The sequence below is a fragment of the Palaemon carinicauda genome, chromosome 44, assembly GCF_036898095.1.
Source record: "Palaemon carinicauda isolate YSFRI2023 chromosome 44, ASM3689809v2, whole genome shotgun sequence".
NCBI classification, from domain to species: domain Eukaryota; kingdom Metazoa; phylum Arthropoda; class Malacostraca; order Decapoda; family Palaemonidae; genus Palaemon; species Palaemon carinicauda.
Window position 1 is genome coordinate 24,092,467 of NC_090768.1, and position 18,252 is coordinate 24,110,718.

General features: G+C 34.1%; 1 protein-coding gene across 2 annotated transcripts in view; it reads left to right on the forward strand.

Annotated features, from left to right (window-relative positions):
- Positions 1 to 18,252, forward strand: part of LOC137634463 (uro-adherence factor A-like) — an 86,598-nt gene that overhangs the window by 52,893 nt on the left and 15,453 nt on the right. For both annotated transcript variants that reach the window (XM_068366873.1, XM_068366874.1), the window contains exon 2: positions 11,717 to 18,252. This exon is cut by the window's right edge and continues 735 nt beyond it. In XM_068366873.1, coding sequence (XP_068222974.1) covers positions 11,717 to 18,252 — 6,536 coding nt within the window. The remainder of the gene's footprint in view (positions 1 to 11,716) is intronic.

Genomic DNA, 18,252 nt, shown 5'->3' on the forward strand with positions numbered 1-18,252 from the left:
ATGATCAAGCAAGGTCTACGGTTTGATTACCAAGCTATGAATAGTTGCTTACGTCAGCGTGTTTCAAATAGGATGTGAGGCTAGCAATCTCATCCCTAACTAGGGGGAAAAGATTATTTTTATTATTTTTTCCCATTTTTATTTTCAATAAGAACATTTCCCCTGCCAAAAGATGGCTCCGGAAAAAAAAAAAAACACCACAATCGTCATTATCGCATACATTCTTTATCTACTGAATCGTGAATGATTTCCTGTTCAGTAAATTTTCACAATATAGTTCCTTCATACACGTACAAATACAAAACTTTTACCATCTCATCAATAGCGTCCAGACCCATGATGCCATTCACCTCTTCCTCATGCAAACTGCTGTGCATCATAGGCAACTACTTTAAATGAATAAGTGTGTGTGTGTGTGTGTGTGTGTGTGTGTGTGTGTGTGTGTGTGTGTGTGTGTGTTTTATAGCAAAGAATTACGTCTTTCAAAAAAGTTTCCCTGTTTAAAGTAAACGTGCATCAGTTCGTAAATTCGAAGAAAGGCAGTTCAGTACATGCAACACATTCACTACACACCAAATTCTAAAAGATTTATACATCCGAAAAGTGTCAATAAATAGCATAAAAGCACTGTACACTAGGCGTGCTAAAGTACATTATCTCACTGACTACGGTATAATTAGTATCAGAGTTCAGATCGTAAAGCAACAGAAGGACATAATGAAGCAAGAGGTAGCGTTAACTGAAGTCTCGCTCGTTGCTTGCCTATTCGCTTCGTGAACTTTGCACCAGTGTAAGGCAGCATTTCCTTCATTTTTGTAGTTTACAAATATTCGGTTGCATGCATATCCTGAGTTCATATTTTATGTATAAAGACACACATATAGATAGATAGATAGATAGATAGATAGATAGATAGATAAATAGATATATATAGATAGATAGATAGATATCAACATAAGCAGGGATTCTACTAGGGCCCAAAGAATGGAAATCCTGACAAATCCTACTGAGCACATATATACATAAATAAATAAACAAATACTTGCATAATAATCAATATCGCCATCATCAGCCCAAACCATCGGCAAAACCGGATTCTGTATTATTGTTAAATATACCGCCCAGTACCTTTCAATCTCCTTGACTATTGACACCATGTCACCGTCATTAACAAAATATCCATTAACGTACTCACGAAAGTTCCCGAGTGCAGTAAGTGTGACCCTAGTTTAACCATACAACATATTTCATCTGAATGTACTGTTTTTAAAAAACAGAGATTTATGTTTTGGTCGGAAGAAGCTTTCTTACATTTTCCGTTTATAATAGTTTAATGTTTTTAAGGAACGCCGGTTTAATAGACAAAATTTAAATATTTATAGATCATAAGTTTGAATATCAAATCTATTTTTTGATTCATTATACTTTATATATATATATATATATATATATATATATATATATATATATATATATATATATATACATAGATAGATAGATATATATATATAAATATATATAAATATATATATATATATATATAATATATATATATATATATATAATAATATATATATATATATATATATATATATATATATATATATATATACATTTATTTATTTATACATTATCCCTCGAATTTATTCGGACTCGTTCAGTAGGAGCCAAGTTTGACTCGTCGGGCAGGTAAATCTTCATCCCAATAATAACATAAATATAAAAACCCTCACATCCTTCTGTCGCAAATCTCCGTTATAAATCCATAACATTATTTGACCGCAAAATTAGCATTGTCACACGAGCGAAAAATGAAGCGCTATTCTCTTTTTTCCTATGATAACCGTCATCGCCATCACATAAATAATTACGAGTCACTAATCTAAGACAACAGTCAACGCCCGACGAGCAGCCCTTCAGGATTTATGTCCCGTGAAGGAGGAAGGGAATAACGTGTAAGGTGATGTTTTGATTCCCTGCAACAGCTAATTATATCTACACTACAATGGAAACTAGCGTGACTGTTTGCTTTATTCTAGCGATCATAAAAGATATATATACTTTTTATTTTTATTTTTATTTATAATTGGTTACTGAGACCAATACGAATACGACAGATTAAAACACAAGTGTTGGGTTATTTTAGGGAAAAAATCAAAAGTCATGACTGCTTAGGAGGAAAGTTTAAAAAGCTAGGCAAATGACTTCCAATATTAACGTTTTCACATACTTTACTGTGTGTGAGTGTATATACGTGTGTGTATATGTATATATATATATATATATATATATATATATGTGTGTGTGTGTGTGTGTGTATGTGTGTTTCTATGTATGCGTGTGTGTGAGTGCTTTTATCAATGGCAATAGAAATTACTCAGGAAAAAATCAAGGGACTTAACTTAAAAATGCGTGCCATATATAGACACCACCAACTTGAAAACGAACAAATTCTATGATTAATAAAAGATTCCAGCTCCCTTCTGCAAAAGCTTTTGAATTTTTTTTTAATCAAGCTAGCCTTAGGTCAGCACAGGGTCTTGTTTTTCATTGAAGCTGGTTATATACATTTTCTTATTTAACCATACTAGGCAAAACAACAAGATTTTTAACTTTTTCACTAAGATTGAACTCCTTGTGGTCAGTTGTAGATATCTTTCATATTTTATCTACAAGACATCAAAGACAGCAATTTTTCTTTACCTAGCCATAGAAGATAAAACCAAATTATTTCACCTATTAAAAAATACCCCGAATTCCTTGGGGTCAGTTGCAGATCTCTTTCAGATTTTATCTCCCAGTCACCCGAGGCAATGATGGTGAAAAAACGTCCATTCGTGACGACATTCATGGCGGGCCATTGCAAGTTCTCCTTTATTATTTCCTTATGCTGTTATGCAGGCTGTTTGATTATTACAGCCGTACACCAAAGACTGTCATCATTTACTTATTCAGTATAGGTTTGAGTGAAGTTTTCAACTGGTTTTCATGTATGTGTCAGCTATTTATTTAACGCACCTCCCAGACACACAAAGCATCTATCTTAGCATACCATGGAAGGTGCATTGTTGATTTGAGAGGGGAAACACCAACAAAGAAGACGGGGCAATGAATCTTAATATAGATGTTAGAAGATTAAAAATAGTTAATTCCCATCTGTGTTCGGGATTAAATGCAATGGATAATGGAAACACGAGATATGGGTAGTCAAAATAAGGAAGATATCAGTGAGTGAAAGATATCTGAATTTTCTTTAGGAGCCAAGACTGGATTGTATGAAGTGATTGTTGAGCCAGCTCTTATATATATAAAAGATTTTTGGATGCAAACTGCAAATGAAAGAAAAAAATTGAAGCTGTTGAAATTAACTGATTATGTAGCATACGTACTGTGAAAAATTTAATAGGGTGAGAAAATGAAAATAAAACGTTGATGTTCATGAAAGGATGGACTCGAGCATTTTGAGGTGGTCCTGTATTATGGAAAAACTGGAGGATGATGTCTTAGACTGAGATAACAGTTTAGAATTCACATGCATTAATAGGAAGAATATCTTCTCAATGGTTTCACCCACCCATCCCCCATAGGATGAGAAATTCCTCGTCGATTCCATCCGGAGTTTTTATGGTAGGCTATACAATAACGAAGAGTCGGAGACAGACAGTGTTTCTTTTCCAATGTTTCTTCTCTCTTCATCTCTTTCTCTTGCCATCTTAGCTACGACCCGCAACAGACGAGTAACAACTAGTTACATGCTTATTTACTTAGGTGAACAGAGAAAGACATAATTGCATTTATTAGGAACGAACCCACTTGTTCCCCTTTGTCTGGTCCGGGACTCGATTGATTGATTGATTGACTGAAAGTTTTCTGGCATCCTGACATCTAAGGTCATTGACGCCGATAGCATATATTATATATGAAAAATAAAAGAGAATTCAATCAAAACCATAAAAGTTAAGAAGTCATTATAATAGTTAAATAGTTTACAGATGACCTGCTTCTGAAATAAATCTAAAAATGCCGATCGCATAGTAGGACACATCATGTCCAAGAATCTTGGCAAGGATGAACCTGCTTAGAAAGCGGAGCCATAACAATACCAGCTAGCAGCTGGAGTCATTACTGAAAGTGTTACGAAGGAGATGGAAGATGGCGACCTAAAAAAAAGGAATTTAAATGAATGTCGTGTAAAAAAGTATTGGATTATTTAGTGATGGTTCTTCGTTCATGGGACCGTTTAAGCATACGGCCGCGACTATCAAGGAACCGCAATCACCGTTTAGGACACAGGGGTGATTGGTTCGCTTAATAAGCCATTTCTATGATGAAATTCTGCTGCTCATTGGTTTCATCCAGCATTTAGCAATCAAAGCATGAGTCTGACAGCTACAGTTGTGGTACATATGCTTTGGAGTCACCACTTGTTGGTGTAAATGGTTTCATTCTGAACACACACACATACACATACATACATATATATATAAATACATATATATATATATATATATATATATATATATATATATATATATATAAGATATATATATATATATATATATATATGTATATATATATATATATATATATATATATATATATATGGGGGGGGGTTTAGATGTGCGTGTGTTCGCGGTACAAAAGACGCCTTGTGTACCATGGGTTAGAAAAGGAAAAGTCACCAACAAATTACTTCAGTCTTTGGATACATGGGCAGGGCACAAAGTCGGGATACACCGACACACGAAGGTTGCTGATAATTGAAGATGGACCGATAAGGAAATATAATTGCACTTACCAAAAGAGGGAAAAGAATAAAAGATTATCAGATACAAATCTTAACTTCACAAGACTCTGAGTTAGGCTATCTACACCCCTCTTGGAGAAGTGTAAAATTGAACAACGATAACCATGCACGGTATAAAAAAAATACCTAATTACTATCATTAGATATAACAAATTTAGGATTTGGAATTTGCAAAAACAGCATGAAATTTTCTATCTAGTACGTTGGCCACGGCACCAGCCAACCGTTGAGATACTGCCGCTAGAGAGTTATGCGGTCTTTTGACTGGCCAGATGGTAATACATTGGATCCTTCTCTCTGGTTACGGTTCATTTTACCTTTGCCTACACATACACTGAATAGTGTGGCCTATTCTTTACATATTCACCTCTGTCCGCATACACCAGACAACACAGATTACCAAACAATTCTTCTTCACTCAAGGGGTTACTGCATTAATTGCTCAGTGGCCAATTTCCTCTTGGTAAGGGTAGAAGAGACTCTTTAGCTATGGTAAGCAGCTCTTCTATGAGAAGGACACTCCAAAATCAAACTATTGTTCTCTAGTCTTGGGTAGTGCCATAGCCTCTGTACCATAGTCTTCCACTGTCTTGGGTTAGAGTTCTCATGCTTGAGGGTACACTCGAGCACACTATTCTATCTAATTTCTCTTTTTCTTGCTTTGTTAAAGTTTTTATAGTTTATATAGGAAATATTTGTTTTTGATGTTGTTACTCTTCTTAAAATATTCTATTTTCCTTGTTTCCTTTCCTCATTGGGCTATTTTCCCTGTTGGAGTCTCTGGGCTTATAGCATTCTGCTTTTCCAACTAGGGTTATAGCTTAGCTAGTAATAATAATAATAATAATAATAATAATAATAATAATAATAATAATCTATATATCTAAAGCATCACTAAAAATTCTTTAAATACAATATATTAATAAATGTTTATTACTTTCAACTCAAATCTGGAAAATAAACTTACCAGAGAGGTTCTCGGAAAACTTCCTTCTTTTCAGACTTGTTATTTCTTTCGCCACAAAACAACCGTAACAGAAGGGACTCCATGTTTATCATTTCACGGTCACCCCTAATTTCCATACGATCCCGAGACGGCATGCAAGTGTCAGTTCCATGGGAGCGTAGGACCGGAAGACTCTAATACCTAACAACTTGTAGGAACTTCCTTCTCAAGTTATTACAGATGTCGATAATACAATTTAAACTAGGGGGAAAAGGAACAAAGTGTAATAAGAGCGCCTATTTTCGTTGTAACGAGGATAACAAAATTACTACGGATCTCTTTGATGTTAATGACGTGGTTTCCTATGGAGGTGAAGAAGAAAAACAATGCAAAGGTTTTCCTTCTATAATAAGAAATACGTATCATATCAACCAAAATAACCTTTCGAAAAATTCCATTAAGTACACTAATAATACTCCTTAAATCGTGATACGTGTTTTATATTATGTGAATGAATGAACATAACACGTATTTTATAAACTATTATCAGATAAGAGTGTTTATATATATATATATATATATATATATATATATATATATATATATATATATATATATATATATATATATATATATATATATACAGTATATATATATATATATATATATATATATATATATATATATATATATATATATACAGTATATATATATATAAATATATATATATACAGCAAATTCAACAGATTCTAGTCCCCTGCAGGACAAAGGCCTCAGACATGTCCTTATTCATGTCAGGGGTTTAGCCATTTTTCATCACTGCGCTAGCCTCTGCGGATTGGTGATGGTAAGAAACTTTACTCTGATCGCTCTAAGCAAATCAACTTAGTATGGGGACCCTGACTAGTACAGCTTTACTGAACATAGCGATACACAAACTTTTTCACCACATTAAGGTACTCCCACTCGAAAAGGATATATATATATATATATATATATATATATATATACGGGTGTGTGTGAGACCGCTTGAGTTTGCATAAATATATACTTATTTTTTTACATCCTCATGAAAAGGAACAAATCTTTACTTGGACCCTGGCTTTGGCAAACGACAGCTTTGACCCTAAGGTTCTATCAACACTAATCATAGCCATTACAGGCAGCAATAAAAATCAAACGGTTCCCGACATTCACTTACCTATCATTATATATAATACAAGTGAGGGAGAAGTATAATCTCTCTTTCTTGACATTTCAGTTTTTTGCCATGTAAAATAATTCAGTTCTTGTAACGTTAGTAAAGAATTTGAGTTACATGATTCATTCTCTCTCTCTCTCTCTCTCTCTCTCTCTCTCTCTCTCTCTCTCTCTCTCTCTCTCTCTCTCTCTCTCTCTCTCTCTCTCTCTCTCTCACATATATATATATATATATACTGCATGTATATATATATATATATATATATATATATATATATATATATATATATATATATACAAACTTCTGCGCTCCTTCCTTAAACACATAATTTCCTCTTACACTAGCATGCACACTCACGCACGCGCATGCGAACGAAAAAATTTCTTTGCTAATGAAGATCGTTTGACCAGGATCCCCTTATTCCCCTTAAACCTTCCTCGATGCCTTTTCCCTGACACCCACCCAGAGGAGCCATCTACCCAAAAGGCACCAAAGGCCGCAATAACGGGATCCAGGGAATAAATCCATAAAGAAAAAAACAATTATAACTTTGAAGAGGCAAAGGAATGTGAAGGTGAAGGGCGCTGAGTTTCATGAATGAATGCTATCATTGTGTGAGAGGAAGTGGTGTGCTCAGCATGAATGTGTTTCTCTACCGGAAAAGTAAATGGAACTTTCACTGACAAGTTTAACAGACTTATATGAGTTTTAGGTTTTGAAGAAAAAAATGGATGAAGTAATGAACATCATCAAACCGTGCTAAGATGTATGATTTTCCGTACTGATAGCGTCCAGAGGTCTTTATGTGAATGATGAAAAGCAATCAAGTGTTTATTTGAACAAAAAAAAAATTTTTTTCAATGTTAAAAAAAATCGAATTTAATGAATGATTAATGCAACCCACTGAAAAAATGTAACTTAACAAGAGTATTGTTCCTTTAATGTTTCACTTAATAAAACAAAGACACTGATGATAATGAGAATCGTAATCAATACTGAACTTATTCAAGCAGGATATGTGAAATGAATGACATTCGGGCAATAAAGAACAATGTATGAATATTGACCAACGTATACTTTACAACCTAAAGTACGTCAGAATTCTAAGTTTAAGACCTTAATCTTAGACAAGACATCCGGAAGTCAGGAAATTCACTCATTACCAAGACTATGATGAAAAAAATAGTGCAGTTATTTCCTTGCATATTTACTGAGGGGCTTAAATCTGTGCCATTTCACAGTAATAACTATTTCTCGTCATTCTTTTAACCAAGATGTATTCTATTTACGTATAACAGTGCCCATAATTGAACAATACAAAATAGATTATTAGTTAGGGAAAAAAATAATACACAGATGCTTCTGAGAATCACTTTCAACGTGCCTTCTACGTTTTTGTTAAAATAACTCCAGCAATGTTAAACCTTGCTGGCTGACTAGCTGAACCTTGTGTGTTTTTTTTTTTTCTAAAATTACACGTTACAACAGCTTTCCTGGACGTTTTTGTCACCAGATATTTCCCAAGGATTATCGCGAAGACGTTTGAGCAAATTACACCTACCATAGTAAATGTACTGTAAAAGTTGACATGAACATTGCATTAACAATTATCCCTACAAGGTCCATACACAAAACATTCGAGCGAGTACTTTTTATTGCTAGAGCAAGACGTTATCAGTTATTCATTTCAAATTCCACAATTAATGAAATCACCGTAGAGAGGCCTTAGCAAATAAAGGAATTTCAAATCAAAGCAGACAATTATTAGGCAATATAGAGAGAAGATTAGGAAATTGCATGCACCTAATTTCGATATAAGTAACTAAATTAGTTCAAGTCTCCCCGCTTCAGATTCTCCGAGACGGAAGATTACATTTGACTTATTACTCAGCACCCACAACCTTTAATTTCAAACGGTAAAAGCCTTTATGAGTTGAAGGCAAATGTTTACATTTAGACGAGAAAGGGGCCGTCATGTGAACGAATCAGTATACTGAAAATATCCGAAATCAATTAAATTGTGTATATAGATTGGCAAAAAAATAGTTTAGTTAATCAGATTAAATTTATATCCGCAATTTAATCACGTGACCCGTAGAACCTTATACAATTAATATTGTAAGGGGCCAAGTAATCTATTAAGATAATGTGTTTATGCTTACATCTATATACTATCTGATTTCAAGCCAAAACAGTAGTAATAGTTCTGAAAAAAAAAAAAAAAACATAATTTTTACTGCTGCCATTAATATCATTAGTCAGGAAGCGTTCCCCTATAATCTTATTTCACTTCCTAAACTAAAGTTTACGGTTATGATGTATATATAGCTGTTTACTTGTTCAAAGGAGTGCAATGGTCACACGAATGAAAAGAGCTGTTCAAACAGCGTGAAGGACCCTGTTTGTGTTTATCCAACCAAGCCTTATAATAAAATACATGCAAGCCAAGGGACCGCACTTACGATTGCCGTGATTACGAAGCCATTAAAGCAAACAGTTCTTACGCTTTGATAATTTTAATGTCTGAAGATTATGTAAGTTATGTATTCTCGGGCCTTACCATGTGCAGGGCTATTTCAGTTTAACCAAGGCACAGAAGATAAGATGAAAAATCCAGCTTATGGGTTTTGCTCTTCAACAGTAATACTAATGAAGATTTTTTTCATCCTGCCTTCCCTCCCTGTTTCGCTTTCTTTTACCCTGCAATAGGATGCAATGTCACCATCAGAAATAATGTTCTCGAAGGTGAGGAAATAGATAATTAAAAGATTAATAAGTGATATGAACGTTAATTATATAACCTAAATCTGCAACATTTGCCACATCATCTTATCTCAGTGGCCACTTTCCTCTTTGCAAGGTTAGAAGAGACTCTTTAGCTATGGTAAGCAGCTCTTCTAGGAGAAGGACACTCCAAAATCCAACCATTGTTCTCTAATCTTGGGTAGTGCCATAGCCTCTATACCATGGTCTTCCACCGTCTTGGGTTAGAGTTCTCTTGCTTGAGGGTACACTCGGGCACACTGTTCTATCTTGTATCTAATTTCTCTTCCTCTTGTTTTGTTAAAGATTTTATAGTTTATAAAGTGATATTTATTTTAATATAGTTGCTCTTCTTAGAATATTTTATTTTTCCTTGTTCCCTTTCCTCACTGAGCTATTTTCCCTGTTGGAGCCCCTGGGCTTATAGCATCCTGCTTTTCCAACTAGGCAAGTAATAATAATAATAATAATAATAATAATAATAATAATAATAATAATAATATTGCCCATCTACCCTCGGTGACTGTCCTCAACATAACAAGACAAGATAGGCAAGAGCGACTTATTGTCGATAATATGTCAATTAGAAGATTACTTCCGTTTAAATAAAATTAAACAGAGAAGGGTTATAAGTAACAAATGCCAAAAATAAGCATAAAAATGTGAAGGAAATTTATGTGAATGATATATTATCATTGTTATTGTTAGATTGTGCCGCCCTTATACTAACTCGAGATCTTGCCTGTTCGAATTTATTACAAGGTAAAAAGAGAAATGAGTAAAAATTTCGATTCAAGATCCACAAAAATTAAAGGATTGCCTGGCTGCGGGTCTTGCATGCTTGATTGATCAAGGGTGAAAGACCTGTACAAAATGGTTGACTTGAGGATGAAGTACTTTCGGGTCTTCGATAGCCCTGAAGTTCATTGAGTCACAGCCCTATCATATTTTGGGGAATTCAGTAACTGGCGATTATCATGGTTTTAAACAACTGTAATAGGTGTAACAGGTATTGTGTATAATTCACTGAATATCTAAAACATGTTTTCCAGATTAAATTCTTCCCTGAGGTGCAAAATCGATTCGAGCCAATATTGATATCAAAATCATTAATCATCTAAATAGGAAGGAACATCTTGCAAGAAAAATAAATAAAACATTATAGTTGTAAGGAAAAACAAAATTAATTTTCCCGAAAGTGAAAAACAAATTAATTTGCTTCCCTCAGGGAATTTACTCATCCATTCCAACACCTGCTGTTTAGACAGTCATGGTTGAGGATACAGAAGAATCCATTGATGCTCGAAGAAACAGCTGCAACATACGTTTATTAGATATATAGCTCTTGATATATCAGTTTTCGTAGAAAATATTTGTGGGGAATATTTTGATACTTCTGACAAATTCGGTCTTTAAAAGCTTTTCCAGGATACCAGTAATTCAAACCTAGTCAAGTCCAAATTCATATTAAAATATATCCATACAAAATTACAGATGGGTTGGGAAAATTACAAAATATAAAATTATATTACAGACAATTTTGCAAGTACTAAGGTCTTGCTGTAAATGTAATTCCAACACACACCAAGACCATGTTACAAAGTGAATCATGGTGAAAGTAAAGGGAATTGAAAAAAAAAAGTAAAGAAAGTCTGAAAATAAGTACAAAACTAATTTCACTTCCACAAAACCGATTATAATACAAAATTGACTCCATATGCAAGTCTACATAAAGCGAATGATATTCATAAGAACAAGATAAACTATATCAATCTATAATCTAACATTTATATAACTAAATATAATTTATTCAGTATAAATATATAAGTTTGTTATAGCCTATGTGATTACATTTTCACTATCCATATATGTCCGTGTATTTATTAATAATCCTTCCGTTATGTTTTAATTACGCTGTAACTAATCGATCAGAATGAATTATATACCATTATATTATACTAATAAACATTAAAATCACCTTCATCTTATCTATTTCCAGCAATCTCGTTGAAATGTGGGGAAGACATCGTGGTACAGAGAGGGCAGAAGAAAGTCCTCCGATTCTGGAGTTCAGAAGACGAGCTCCTCAATGTTGATGTTTTGTCCAAGACCAAAAACGCCACAGACGCAGAGACCGACCCGTTAAGACAAGGTCAAGGTGAGGGAGGTACATCCGCTGGAACTGTTTCCAGCAATACCCGCGCTGGATCAGGTTCTGCTTCCGGAACCACTTCAAGTCACGTGGGAGGGTCCAGTGAAAGTAATAAATTTAGAACAGATATTGGGACAAGCAATACAGACAATGATGTCAGGGAACAAAACAAGGGGAATGATTTGTACTATTCTCACAAGCCTAATATAACTAGCCAACATGAGATGAAAATAAATGAAGACCACCAGGAAGTTACATCAAGCCCCGCATTTGATCAAACGAATACGCCTAAATTCGAAGACATTAGTAAGCCAATGACTGAACAGATATATGAAGAAATTACTGACATTCCACCAGTTATCGAAGTTAGTACCCTAATGAGTGAAATTGAACAACTTAGCGATCTGGGAAAATTAGGAAATGAATTACCAGATATTTCTGTTAGTACCCAAATAGGTGATGATGACAACCAGACTCACAACAGAGTACAAACAACCACAGAAAGTATACTGGAAAGTACATCGAATAACTTACATAAAAGTGGCCATGAAAACCAATTTACAGACAAAGCAGATGCGGGTAATGTTCCAGGTAACACACATACAGGTGATGGTGATGACAAACTTAATAATACAGATTCTGAGAAAAATAGTACTTTTCCTGAACATAACCAAGGGGACTCGAGAACCTCATCTCCAGACATCACGGATTCTTTTGAAATTGTTACCAATCCAAATGTCTTATTTCCGGATGGAAATGATGTTGATGAACTACCAGTTTTTGTGCAAACAACCGAAGAAAATAATGACCATACAGAGAGCCAAACACAAAGCAATCTAGACAACTCACATTTTGACTCAATTGACTATGATGAATATGCAGTGCCACGTACTACATATGCCCCATGGAATGAACAAAGGCAAGAACACGACAGTTTAGGAAATATTTCACCAGAAATTCTTGATAGCATTCACACAGATAATGACAAAATTCAAGCTCATGATAACATACTATCAAAGACAGAAAGTATATCCAGTAATGTACAGGAGCAAGGGGAGAAAAACAAAATCACAGACAATGAAAAGACTACTAGTATCCAAAGTGTTCCTAAAAACGATAAAAATAAGGAATCAGAGCTAAATTTTACAGTAAAAAACCAGATCAGCGACAGTGAATATTCAGAAACCACAATTTCAATTATAAATGATTTAGAAATCGTTACCAATCCCAATGTTTTTTCTCAGAATAGAGAAGGAATCCCTGACAACAAAGAAGATATACTTCCAGGCTTCCTACCGAGGCCTGAAGACAATAATCGTAACAAATATCACCATATTGAAACCCACCAAGAAAGTGAACCAGAAAAAACACATCTTGACTCTGTTAACCGTGACGAAGATATGGTGGAATCCACTACATTTGGCATATGGACTGAAGTAAGGCAAGAACAGCAAAATGTAAATAATAAAATAATACCTGAACAACCACACAGCCAACGAAAAAAGGATCAGCTGGAAAACAGTCAACAGATTCTTAACACCAATACAGATATTCCTGATTTACTAACAACTAAAGAGTCATTCATATCAACATATCAAAAGAAAGGTGCAACTGATACACTGTTTCTTGAACCTGAAGCATTTGATACTACAACAATACTCTACAGAAAAATGTCTGATGATAACATTTTTAAAACTACCCAGTCACCTGTGGGATATTCTGAAGTTACTGAAGAGCAGATGATCACAACAGGCATATCCATAGAGAGCATTATTAATCTTGATTCATCAAGTGAGGTATCAACAACAAATCCTATGTATACTGAAGAAAATGAAACAGAAAATCCATTCTTGGTTGATCAAAATATTCTTCATTTGGAAGATAGAAATGATAGTATGACACCACAAAAAGATATCTTTACCCAGCAGACCACAGATAGAATAATTCCAATTACCGAATATGTGACACAACGTTATGATGAGATTAAAAAAGAACCCCAAAATATCGTTATTACTGAGAGAGAAAATGAGCATTCTGAATCTGCAACTGAAATAACAAGTATAAATGACCAAAAACCTACAGAAATCAATTTTAAGATAAAAATGGGAGATCCTTTAGTATCTGAGAATACGCTCTTCAGAATGGATGAACTTGATATTCTGAATGAAGATAGCACCACATACAATATTAATGAGGACATTTACAATGATGAAGCACCAGTGGTAACTACTGAAACTATAAACCAAACCACTGACAAATATATTGAGATTACAACTATAACGGCATATGATAAGAATGAACACACTAAAAACCCAGCTATTCCCAATGATGGAGCAAACGGAAATGAAGAAGGAAATGTGCTAGTCACTCATGCAAATAGTATTCACGATGTTGATAATCTTTCAAACCTAACCATCACAAAAACTGAATCAAATGCTGACCTTATAAATGAAAGTAGTCTAGCATCTGAGAACAACACTGATAGTGATTATGCTTTCCAAGAATCAATAACTGAAAGTTCCATGAAAAATATCCAAAATGATGAAAAAAAAATAGTATACTTGCCTTCAACAAGTATAGATATTGATGATGAAGTTACTGAAGCCAGCATCAAGCAGATTAACAAGGAAACAGATGAAGTGAAATGGGAAAATAGAGTGGAGCCACTAAGTAAAAAGGAAGTTCCTGAAACTGAAAAACATACTATAGAACAAAGTAATCAAGAAAATAAATCTGAAAGTGATACTAATAAGATTTCTTCTACAACAAGTGGTTATATAGCGGGAAACAGTCTATTTGTCAATTCAACAACTGAAAAAAGTACACCTGTTTCTCAAAGCAATCATTTTGATGCACAAATAAATAAGGTAATAAATCCTATAGCAACTATCCCCCAGAACACCAATATAAAATCTGACAATAAATCTAAATTTAATGAGACCACAGACAACCTTCAACAACCAGATAAAAATACAAGTGGTGATGAATATACAACACCTTTAGTTATTACAACTACCAAGCCTGCAACTACAACTGAAATTGATCCATTTGCTTCAATCATAGAACGATGGACAGAAGCTCTAGAAAATATTCCAGATGAACCTCTTTCTATTGATGATCTGGTTATTGATGTTTCTGACTTTCTGGATATAAAACCAGACTCTTCTTTAGAAGTGATAGATGCGATCAATAACAAACTAGCGGAAGACATTATTACTCAGACTAGAGATCCTCTGTTACCAGATATAACTGAAAGCATAAATGATCAAGATATGACGGGCACAACCGAGAAAGGTTTTTTGGACCTATTGTTTGGGATAAATTCTTCAGCTATGGCAGGTTTCCTGAATACAAATTTTACACAAGAACTACAAGTACCTTATACTACACAGGATACATTATTTTCTTACACAGATCCAATAACTGTAATTCAAACTTCTACTGAGAAAAGTGATGTAACAACAGACAATCAATATAAACATGAAGGTGACTTGAAGAACTCTGAGCACTTGAATGAACCTATGGATTTCTTTACCATAACAGATGATATTCATTACCAGACAACAGAAGCAGATTCAACAATGTTCTCCACAGTCAACCAAGATCAAGTTGAAATAACCACAATAAACACAGCAGATGATCAAAAACTTGAATTGAATTCCCCAGATTCTGAAAAAAATAGTCATACTTTAACCACAATAGCACCTTCCAGTAAAGACAACTTCCAAACAGAAATGCACGAGACCAAATCCGATACTATATTCTCACCACGGGAAGAACTAGATGAGATTTTTTATGATTTTTATACAGATAAACCTATTGAAGAACTGACAACCTCTTTTCCACTTGAAGAAATTACGGAGAATGACATGGCAAGTACTGGTATTACAACACCGTTCACCATTCCTCTATCAGTTTTGAAAAACCCAACAATACTTGATAACTTACTTAATGGCCAAGTACAAAATGGTGAAAGTAAAGTTGTCATTAATGAAAATAATAGTCATACTTTAACCACAATAGCACCTTCCAATAAAGACAACTTCCAAACAGAAATGCACGAGACCAAATCCGATACTATATTCTCACCACGGGAAAAACTAGATGAGTTTTTTTATGATTTTTATACAGATAAACCTATTGAAGAACAAACAATCTCTTTTCCACTTGAAAAAATTAATGAGAATGACATGGCAAGTACTGGTATTACAACACCGTTCACCATTCCTCTATCAGTTTTGAAAAACCCAACAATACTTGATAACTTACTTAATGGCCAAGTACAAAATGGTGAAAGTAAAGTTGTCACTAATGAAAATAATAGTCATACTTTAACCACAATAGCACCTTCCAGTAAAGACAACTTCCAAACAGAAATGCACGAGACCAAATCCGATACTATATTCTCACCACGGGACAAACAAGATGAGATTTTTTATGATTTTTATACAGGTAAACCTATTGAAGAACAAACAACCTCTTTTCCACTTGAAAGAATTACAGAGAATAACATGGCAAGTACTGGTATTACAACGCCGTTCACCATTCCTCTATCAGTTTTGAAAAACCCAACAATACTTGATAACTTACTTAATGGCCAAGTACAAAATGGTGGAAGTAAAGTTGTCATTAAAGAACAAGGGAGCAAAGTAGCTATAAGTTCTCCATCTCAAAATGATGTCTATCAACCACAAGCATTCACACAGGAATCAATATCAGAAGTATCAGTTACAACATCAAGATCTACCACAACCAATGAATATGATCAAACAAATTATTTCTCAACAAAATCGACAACTGAAGCCATTAACCAAGATAGTGAGCAATTTACAACTGAAGAAATCAGGGACCTGCATGAAAAAAATAGCAGTTCAGTAAATATAATATATCAGCTAAACAATGATAATGAACACGCAACAGAAAATCCACTTACAGTAGATGATATAAGCATTTCTAATAATGCATTAAATGAGTACCTTAATATTGAAAATCTAATTCATAAAAATCCAGACAGCTACTTAGGTTTAAATGAAGATACTTCCTACCCTCAGGTCGATGAATCATATAACTATAATGAAGATACAGTTAAAAATACTGCTACAACCAACATTCCAGATACATCTGCTAGAGAATCAACAGAACCATTTGTTGAGGAATTATTCAACGATGAAACTCATACAATTATTCCACATTCTTCTGGAAGCACCACTATTTCACTCTCTAGTAATAATGTTACTGATTTCGTAAATCATCCTTATAATAGCTCTGACCATTTGATCCATCCTACAGTCTCTTTAGACGAAACCGAAGTTTCATTGGTGAATAATAAAGAATCCCAAAACATAACATTAACTGAACACCATCAAGCTGACAACCTGATGGGCAATGAAAGAACTACTACTATACAAAGTGAGACAGAAGAATCGGGTAATGACTCCAACTTTGCAACTATTATAATTCCACCTTCTATTGTTAATGGCTTGCATGGTGGGCACATAAAAAATGATTACATATATACCAAAACAGAAGCACCAATCCCAGAAATGAGTAAAGTGGACACCACAACAGAAACAACTACAGAAGTAACTGAAATGGACCATACAACAGAGTTACCAGTTACTGTAGCAACTGAATTGCTACAAACTGAGAACATTTACACCACACAACACTCTGGAGTAATCAGTCGTAAAGAAGATGAAGGACAAACAGACTATGGTGACAGTTCACCTTTCTTTATAAGATTACCAGGAAGTCCTGACCCAGTACCTCTTTATATCCAGTATGAACCTGTTGAAATAAACTATGTTCCCACTTATGATAAAGAGCTTTCTATAGGTTATCGGGATTCTTTGAAAAATGATGATAAATTGGAGATTACCAACCTCTTCAGGGATAACATCGATGCAGTAAACTCAGTAACAGAATATGCTAATTTATCAATGACGACAGACAATGGAAGTTATGAATCCTTTTCTAATAACAGTCAATATTCCGAGCTAAAATCTAATGACACTGATTTTTTTGCAGTAAACACAACCATATCTTCTGAAATAGAAAATTTCACACAGGATGTATACAACAAAGGAATAATTATTAATGAATCTAATGACACAACCAAAATAAATAATCAACATCAGGAACTTTCTGATGAAAATAAAGATTCTGATTACTTTAGGCCAAACAATCCCATTCAAAAACGTCCGGATCCCTTCTTTGAAATGGAGGCTCCTAAATTAGGAAATGAAGAAGATAAACACAATAATTCAGATCTGTCACAAGGAAATAATAGCTATTCACAAACTAATCAAAGTGAAGACCAATATTCAGTTGATGTCTCAAGTCAGTATGGTTTTGAAAGTTTTACTAATAAAGGGACTCAACCT